The sequence below is a fragment of the Egretta garzetta genome, unplaced genomic scaffold (assembly GCF_000687185.1).
Source record: "Egretta garzetta isolate BGI_Z169 unplaced genomic scaffold, ASM68718v1 scaffold154, whole genome shotgun sequence".
NCBI lineage: Eukaryota > Metazoa > Chordata > Aves > Pelecaniformes > Ardeidae > Egretta > Egretta garzetta.
The window spans coordinates 2,347,353-2,357,158 of NW_009259600.1; the positions used below are offsets into that span (position 1 = coordinate 2,347,353).

General features: G+C 38.9%; 1 protein-coding gene across 1 annotated transcript in view; it reads right to left on the minus strand.

The window, feature by feature from the left end:
• The window catches only part of RAD54B (RAD54 homolog B), a 64,648-nt gene extending 57,988 nt beyond the window's left edge, over window positions 1-6,660 (minus strand). The window contains exons 1-2 of the mRNA XM_009638342.2: window positions 6,493-6,660; window positions 5,629-5,797 (exon numbers count right to left, since the gene is read on the minus strand). Coding sequence (XP_009636637.1) covers window positions 5,629-5,797; window positions 6,493-6,630 — 307 coding nt within the window. The 5' untranslated portion in view covers window positions 6,631-6,660. The remainder of the gene's footprint in view (window positions 1-5,628; window positions 5,798-6,492) is intronic.
• Window positions 6,661-9,806: the final 3,146 nt, after the last annotated feature.

Genomic DNA, 9,806 nt, shown 5'->3' on the forward strand with positions numbered 1-9,806 from the left:
TCCATGAATTTAGAAATGGCTTGTCTATTCGTTATTATAGACTATTGTGTCTATAGCACTGCAGGGAGAAGGGGTCATTTTAAGTCATAAAGAGCTAGCAAAGTAATTTGATACGATTTCGAATAAGAAATTATAACAAAATTTATAAACTTGTAAAATCTAACTTGCAAACACTGCTGTAATAAATTATTTGCACTCAGGCATCCTGTGTACTTAGTTATTATTAAGAGCTACAGATGTTTATGCAGTATCTTTTACCCAAAGACTTAACTGCTTTACCAACTGTTTATAAAAATATTTGAGGGGCCCACTGAACTGCAGCTATACATGCAGCTCCACCACTAAAATAGTCAGAAGGTAAAAATATTCCTGACTGGAATATCTTTTCCAATTCAATCTGTGAAGGGCAATAATAGAAACAAATGCAATGCCAGAAATCATGCAATTAATACTTCTACTTTTGCAGATATGCAAGTAATTCTAGCAATAATATGCTTCATTATCAGATGTCAGGCCTGAATGGTTTCAGTTGTATTATCTAGAAACTAGAAGTAGGCAGTTAGACTAAAATCGGGTAATATGACAAATCCTGAAAATAACTTTTTTTTAATCCTCTGATTAAAAGTGATAGGCAATTAACTGCTACTGTCATAACTGAAAGAAAAGAGAATTGTCTCTTATAATACTCAAATTAATTGGTTAAGAGGGCTTTTATTCATAAAGTGACAGGAGGTATCAAACTAACCTGTAACAATGTTCTAGAAAGCTGAAGGAACTAACGATCATTCCTATTATGAAAATAAAAATGACTTAAATGAGCAAAGAGTCTAGACCTTATAGAACAATGTACTCAGTAAACATAAACATTCCAGAGAAGATAGAGAAAATATATTCAAAACTATATATGCAAATAATAAAACGGTTGATATCATAGGCGTGAAAAACATTTTAAAACATCTGTCGAGAGACATAGGGTGAACTCATTAACCCTGTTATAAAATACAGTTACAATCTGCATTGTTAGCTCAAAGATTGTATTTAAGTATGACTTCTGACAAAGTTCCTCTCGGAAGACGTATTAACAGATGTTAGTGATGGATGAAGGACAAAGTACTCCCGAACCAAAAACCAAACAAGAAGTGAGCTGTAACAGAATGAGATTCTGTATCTAGCTCTTCTGTTCACCTGCATCAGGTTCAAACAATGGAATCTCAGTCCAACTAGAATCTTGTGCCTAAGTACACAGGTGAAAGAGCTATTAATTCCCACACATGATATAGTAAGCCCAAAGGAAAAAAGAGCAACATCCTCCTAGTTTAAAAATAGTAATAGAAAGCAAGCTGTAAATGCAGATAATAAGCATTAATTAAATTATGTTTTATATAAATTTAAAAAAAAATGTTAAGTTGAAGAAGGCAATGTAAGTAAAAGCCTCAGTTCTGGCCAATCCTGCTTACCAGCAACACTGAGGAGATACCAAGATATATGCCTGTCCATTGTTTCTACAAATTCAAATAATTTGTATTTTTTTGTTAGTTCTTTTAGGTCCTCAGGATGTAATGAGGACAAGTAGAAACCAAGCAATTTTAAGGGCTGCAATAATATCCTTCCAAACACATTTATGATTTTGTTTTCAATTACTGTTAAATGGTTTAGGAATGTTAAAGTAACTTTCATTTTTAAAGTGCTTGCAGACTTATCTGATAGAATTCTCTGGAGGCATGTGAGAAAAAGCACTAATGACAATGTCAAATAAATTACCTCCCCTCCACACATCCATTGTCCGTGTCAACAAGTACTATATTCTGAATACAAAAAAAGGTACCGAAGAGATTGCCGTGGTCTTTGCCTCTTGAAAACAAGCAAACACTGATTCATAAAGCAGTAGGAAAGTTCATTTTCCTACAAAGATATGTATTTATGGAAATACATAATTTTCCAGCATTCACAACTCATAATTACGATTAGTAAACTGCCTGTTGAACAGCATGTTCAGTACCTTACAATTCAAACCCTGATATCACCAAATCTGTCTTAAAATTACAATGCATAAGTAGGTTTCACTCAACAACAGTTGCTACAATATTATTAAAACATCTTTAGAAATATCTCATCACAGAATTTCAGAGTCCCTTACACTTTACTTCTGTTAGGGAGATTTTAGGAAAAACTTTATTTTGAAAAGAAGCCTAGAAAAGCAAGTATTTTTTAAGACAAATACGCCATGATTTTTAGATTGATGCTATCTAATCAAATCCTTACTTGTCTATTCCAGGAAATGGACACCATGTGTCAGATAACGAGTTTTTTGAAAGAATGCACAGCATTTTCAGGGCTGGGTTTCAGAAAGATTAGCTCTATCAACAGTGCAGTTGTCCGATGGTCCGCAGGTGTTTCACAAGAATTTCAATGGAAACCGGGGGATTTATTTACACATTCCACTGCTGCACTGGAAACCCAAACACAGCAGCTTTGAGTATGATATAAAGCTAACAAACAGTTTATCATCTGCATTAAATCATATGGAGACAATAAACCAAAATAATGCATACACACAGACTTTTTCAATCTTTATTTTAATGCCCCTTTAACTGAGAAGTCTTCTTTGGCTGGCGGAGTCTGGCAGTCCGATATAGTTCCATTACAATATTAGTAATAATAAAAACCCCAAACTGACTCTGGCTTTCACAACTTGTTTCCATTACTCCTGAATTTCATACCAAAACCAGCTTTGACAAAACGATTTCTTTTCACACTACAAAGGTGGTTATGGTTTACACAATCTACATAATTGCTACATTAGCTGTAATGAATAGCAGACAAAAGTGTCGTAAGGACCAGAAGCTGTCTTGGAAAAATCTAAGTTATTAAGAAATTACTTAAGATTCAATGGAGCCTCAGTGCAGGATTGTTTTCACAGTACAGTGCTTCAAGCATCACCAGTGAACCTGATGACCACAATTAACATTAACATTAGATATCCTTATTTTATACCACATTTAATCATAGCTTTACAAAGACTTGCAGGGTTAGCCCCATTCTACAGACATAGAAAGGCTTCGGTACAAAATGGCTTGTTCAGTCACTTGGAAAGGTAGCAGCACAACATCAACAGCTCACCTAGTCTCACCCCACAACTTTTTGGTTATTTTTCTAAGGTCATCACAGAGAACCCATACTGGCTACACCTGGAATTCATGCTATTGAAAAAGCATTTAGTATCTTTTCCACTTCACAGCATTTTCTTGTCAGGAAGACTGCTGATTCCCCCCCTCCAGGCCACACGAAGATCATTTTGGAAATAAATCTACCAGCTATCTCTCAGGTGCACTGCTAGACAAAGCCAGCAGACACAAATTTTTGCAGATATACCTATAGGGAAGCAGGACCACTCGAACAAACTTGTCTCACACACATTGAAAATTTTCTGCAAGCACGAGCATCATCAGAAGAACTGGAAGTTAGAGCATGCAGCAGTAGTTCAGGAAGGAATAACCATGAGAAAATACAGGGCAAAAAGGGGCCAGCTTTAAACAGGTAACTGGTGAGTACGCTTGTCCAGCAATGCTCTGCACCCTATTGCCAGTCTGTCCCATTTTCTTATTAAAGTACACTTTTAAATATTTTCCTGGGTGAAGAGACTCTATTCTGCATCCATAAGTGTGTATGGAAACGTACACGCCAGCAGCTGGAGCTTGACCACACACGGGTCATGTGCCAGCAAGCGGAGAGGCCAGAGCCCATGCACACTGCCTGGGTACATATGACAGTGTGTGAGCGCTGGCGAACACCGAGCCAGGCTAGCTGGCAAGTAGAATAAGAGGCTTGGGAGCCAAGTATTGGAGCAGCCATGAGTCTGGGCCAGATGCTAGAGAAGACCAGAGGGTGTGAGATTTGGCTACTGGAGGGACCAGAAGTCCAAGCAAGTTTCTGGAGAGACCAGGACATCTCAGGATTGACTACTGGCGAGTCTAGCTACCAGAGATACATGTTGGTATGTACGCATCTCTTGTGCATGAGGCAACTGGGAGACCAGTGATTCCAGGAGCCAGCTACAAAGTAGACCAAGTGTTTAAGACTAGTTACTTAAGGGACCTACAGTGTTTTTACCTGTGGGAATGCAGGTCTGAGTACCAGCAACTGGACTGGTAGCTGTGGGCCTTTGTGGTTCACATGTCCACATGCCAGCAGCTGGGGTGTTCAACAAATCAAGGAGCCAGCTACTGAATAGACTGTAAGATCAGTTACTGGAGGAATCTATATCCTCTGTGTGTGTGTGTATCTATAAATAGATATACGTATATTCATTTTCCACAAGCAGGCTTTCACCCTGATCAGCTAGAGAGGGGAACAGGATGTGTCCATTGGCATTGCTTGTGTTTGCATGAGTGCTGTGTTCTCTCTCTGTGTTGACCTATGCTACCAGCCACATGTATATGTATGTATACACGTATTGTATATACGTGTGCCTATGGGGAATACATGCTCAGCCTCGCTATTGTCTGGACTTTGGGACACAGGGCTATGGCAACTTCGCTTCTATCAGGCTTCCAGATTTAGCAGCTCTTACCACAAACAAAATTAAACGTAACGTTGTTAAAGCCTTCTGAATTATAATTCCAACCATTATGGAATCAAGGTGATAAGCAGCCATTAAATGTTCTGTGTAGTGAGTCTGGAGTTTTAAAAAAGTATTATCAATTAAATGAACCCTAAAACAAAGAGAAAGATTGTTATCGATGTAATTAATGCTGAGGAAACAACAGTGAATTAACTGTAAGACAAATGTTGAAATGCCTGAGCTGGCTCCAAGAGGAGTGATTTTCATCCAGCAATGTTAGCAACCCAGTTCAAGTGCAACACTTTCAGGATGCACTCAGCTCCTGAGGCCATACACCTGCATTCACACAACACAGAACGTCCCTGCACTGTATCTGTGGTCAGGGCACATAAAGAGCGGGGAAACAAAGACACTCAACCCCACAGAGTCGTTCTGGTCCATCAAAGCGCATTTGCTACAGTTCAGACACTTCAGTATCTTTGCAGTGCTTACTACCTAGGTTTTCAGAGCAATATTCATTACCAAGGGTAACAAATGAGTAAGTGCACACACATGAATGAACAGAGCCAGTTCTGCTCTGATGCCACACTAGAGTTAGCAGCCCATGCTTGAACCTGGAGTGCCCACTGGCAACACTGAAGAAAACAGCTCAGATCTTGCACTGAAGAAAAGAAACCCTCATGAATTCTGAAAATGTGAATCTGCTCATAAGGCCAACAAGGTCTCCTAATTACAATGCTTTTCCACTATTTAGTGTATCCCGACTCTTGTCTTGATACTACTCTGGATTAGAGTGAGTTGATTTATAGTAGTCTTCTGGAAGACACACACCTGAATAGCAGCATAACCAACTGGCTTCTAAAATGTCAACTTTTTTTCCTTTTCTATTTAAAAAAATCATTTAATGTTTGTTTCTTTCACTCTTTACCCAGTAAAACACCAAATAATGCCACCATTGCATGACTCTTACATTAGTATTTCCTAAAAGTTTAGTAAGTAGGTTATCACTCATAAGCTTTAAAATTCTCTTACGATTCATGGCAGTAAATAAGAAAAGAGCATCTTACCAGCTTTGGGAGTTTTTAGTGTTTTCATTTCCGCCTTGCTACACTTATTAACACTGAGATATGCTTTTGTAGTCTTTACTTTTCCAGTTGACTCCACAGACTGTGTAAAATTTGCATTTTGATTCTGGTGGTGTATTTCAGAAAGCAGTGAAGCACTTCCCTCATCTATCTGCAAAAGAACAAGTTCACAATAGTGTTTCCTTCATGCAGTTGAAGAGAAATGGAGAAAAGAGCAATGAGAAAGTATCTTAATAGACGCCAATCCTTATGATCAAACTATCTACATAAACATATACATTCCTACACAAATTTATGCATCCCAGTGTTCACAACAAAAAGTGTATGCATGCAATTCCAAACACCACTTGTGCAAGTAATTTCTGAATTGAATTTAATAGAAGTCTTTTGTAGATAAAATCAGTAACAATTGTGATGCCTTTTTTGATTGACATTAACTGTTTCAGAGAAAGTTCCTTGCAGCAAAACTGAAATTTGACATACTGGCATTTCATTTACTAAGTATCTTGGGTTTTTAACTGCTTTTGCCAAAGCATTCTAAACATTTGAATCCAACAAAGCCCATGCCAAGATGCAGTCCATACCTCAGCTACACTGAAAACTGCATTTGGGCTCAATGCTGATTACTTCTATTTATTTGAAAAACATTTTTCTGCATCCACTTCACAAGAGTGAGAGAAACCCACCCGAGCAGCAAGATCAAATGTGGTAAGAGCAAAGGTATCAAAATCTATTCTGAACAGACTGATTATTTTAGCAGAGATTGATTGTGGTGAGCTCAGATGCTGTCTTTTAGTAACAACAGTATACAAACAAATACACCTTTTAGTGCACTGTTCAGTTTACCTCCTTTAATTTCATTTCTTCATCCATCTCCTTAGTTCCATTCTTGAGGCAAACTGTGGTACTTTTTCCTGGTGGTATAAACCTTGGCTTTTTGGCTACATTTCCTAGCACTTGACTTGGAGCTGCGGATCGCCTCATATTGAGGTGTACTGCTCTGGAGGTTGGAGAGGAACTAAGGAAGCAGGTAAAGACAACTGTAGTCAGAGTAGGCTTTAAGTATAAAAATAGATCCATAGATAAGAATATAAGCACTATTTTAAAACAAAATTAAAGATAACACAAAATATTTTCAGATAACAATTCACAAACATAATATGTCTTAAGAAAAAGTAGTATCTTTGCAACACATCGTTTAAATACTAAGAAAGATCCGCTACAGCAAATTCCTCAGTTGAACACTTCCTTTTTCATTTGAAAAGCCAATAATGCAGTTCTCAATAGCAAGAAACGCTCTGGAGATGTGCAATGTAGGGCTACTTCATAAACTTACACCAGTTTATAAAAAGAGAGACACTTTGAAACAGAACTAACTATTCTAAACACTTAAAACATAATTTTGAAGAGCCCGTTATTAGTGCACAATGATCAATGAATGTCGGAGGTATGTTTCATAACTGGGAGTAGTGCTTTGCCTTAAACAGTCAATTATACTGGTGATTCAGATTCACTATAAGAAGATTAGAATTCAGCAGAAAATTATCTCAAAATTACAGTGGAGATTATCAGTACATGTTATGTCCACTTGAACAGTGGAAGGAACATATTACAAGTCTTTCCTCAAAATGTAAGACCGTTATTCCCCTAAACAACCTCAGGACAAAAACCAAACATATACCATGACAAAGCATACTTGCAACCACTAGAATAACAAGTTATAAACTTAATAATTCAAAGTACTAGAAAAGAAAACCAAAACAACACAACAACAGAAAATTCTAGCAGAATAACCCAGCAGCTGGAACGATGAGGACAAACAGCAATTTATGGAACATACTTTGGTTTAATTCTCCATTCGCACATGGGCTGCTTATTTTAATTGACCCCCCAACTATTAGGTAGAAATAAACCATATTACGGATTGTAGATACAAACTTCTCTACCATCTTGAAAGCATGTCTGCGTCCTGTTGCAACAGCCAGTGTGTTTCTGCACTTTTTTGATGCTACTCTGCACTCCAGTGGCTTACTAGGGCACGACAACCTTTTTTTCCAAGATTTGCACAGAAGTGGTAACAGAGTACTGTTAGAATATTTTGCAAACACGCAGACACAAATGTGAGTCCTGCTATCTCCTTCATATCTGAACAATTAGCATATATATGAAGCTGTTACTAGACGTAAACCTTAATGGCAAAATGGCCTGAACTGTTGTCACTTCCATGGTGGCTGTCATTAGAAATACAAGGCAGGCGGTTTCTTAACTGTGTCAACAGCAGTTCACTTAAGTTAGACCTACTTGACAACAGTGTTGGCATACAAGGGAACTGGGGTTGTTAAGTCTGAAGAAGAGGAGGCTGAGGGGAGACCTCGTCACCCTCTACAACTGCATGAAAGGAGGTTGTAGTGAGGTGGGTGTTGGTCTCTTCTCCCAAGTAACAAGTGACAGGATCAGAGGAAATGGCCTCAAGTTGCTCCAGGGGCGGTTTAGATTGCATATTAGGAAAAATTTCTTCACTGAAAGGGTTGTCGAGCATTGGAATTGGCTGCCCAAGGAAGTGGTCGAGTCCCCATCCCTGGAGGTATTTAAAAGACGGGTAGATGTGGTGCTTAGGGACATGGTTTAGCGGTGGAATAGCAGTGCAAGGTTAACGGTTGGACTTGATCTTAAAGGTCTTTTCAAACCTAAGCGATTCTATGATTCAAGGAACTTTAGCTAACCCTATGCAATAAGGGAGTAGCTTAGTTATCATAGAAGGAGTACCTGCCAGTGTAACCAACTAATATTCACTGTGAAAGCTGCAAAGGTGTCAAGAACCTTCCAGAGGAGCAGACTGTGAAGTGCCAGCCCTGACCATAGCCAGCTTCAGCTGCCAGGTGAATTTAAACAAGTTTTCCACCCAATCCTGTGATGCCCAGTGACACTTGGGAAGACAACCCAGGACACCCCAGAACTCTACATGAGGACTATGCATAGCATGGCTGAACTGCTACACTAACTCTGCCCTCTTCACTTGTAGAGCTTGTCACATCTCCCATGGAACAGGGGAATCATGCAATTCATTAATTGCATGTATCTGTGATTAAAGTGGTTTAGTTTCCAAATCCATTAGGACTTTGCACTGCCATTTGGTCTTAAACCACAAAAACAGGCTCATTAAGAGATTTTCAAATTATTAAGAAATTTAAAGATATGGCCCTTGATAACTCATTAACTTCACTCCTGTTAAATTTAAGATGTAAGAATATTACCAGTATTACCTACTTGCAACTACAAAAACCATTAGGGGGTTGTGTTTTCTAAAATGCAATATTGCTTCCAGCAATACGTCTCTCTGTCCTCAAAATATAAGCTTTTATAATATATAATAAAAATATAATAAATAAAAGGTTTATATTTTGTATCTTTACAGTACTATACAGAAAAAGGCTATTATGGATGCGCAACAGCTGATTGATGCTAGCTCCGTTAGATGGGATCGGAGTAGGTGTAGCTAGGGCAAGGAATAGCTCTGCATCACCACTAAATCAATTAACGAAGCAAATACGCCCATTCCTCCGAGACAGCCGCCACGACGCCGAATCGCCCTGCGCTTGCAGTACCATTAGGCATGGTTGCAGGGAAACGGCTGCAGGTAATGAGAAAAGCACTGCTCCTGCCTGTTGTTAGCTTGACCAAATTAAATGTACCATGAAACCACATCCTAAAACGTCTCATGAACTCGTCTGGGTTTGCATGCACTGGTTTGGGGTTTTTTTTCTCCTTAAAGGTACCTTAACGGCTGCATCAAGATGAAACACATGGGCAAAGAATATTTCAAAACTTTACATGTGCAGCTCACCACAGTAAAGGCAGTTACAGTAGCCATTTTAGCACAGATTTAACAGGTTGCTCTCCTGAGCCTTGGAAGAGACATTCCCGGCTAAATGATTTGACCAGGCTAAATAATTTTTGTATGCAACTACGAAGACGCCACACAGGATTAACTTTTCCTCAGCTAAACTGCAGGCAGCCAGCGCATCGCCTTGGATACCAGCATTAGGGAAAAATCACCTCAAACGAGTAATAACCGTAAGGATTTGGAGAGCGGGTCACAAGAAGCAACGCTGTTAGCCCGGTCCCCGGCCCAGCCCGCCTCAGCTGCCCGGTAACGGCCG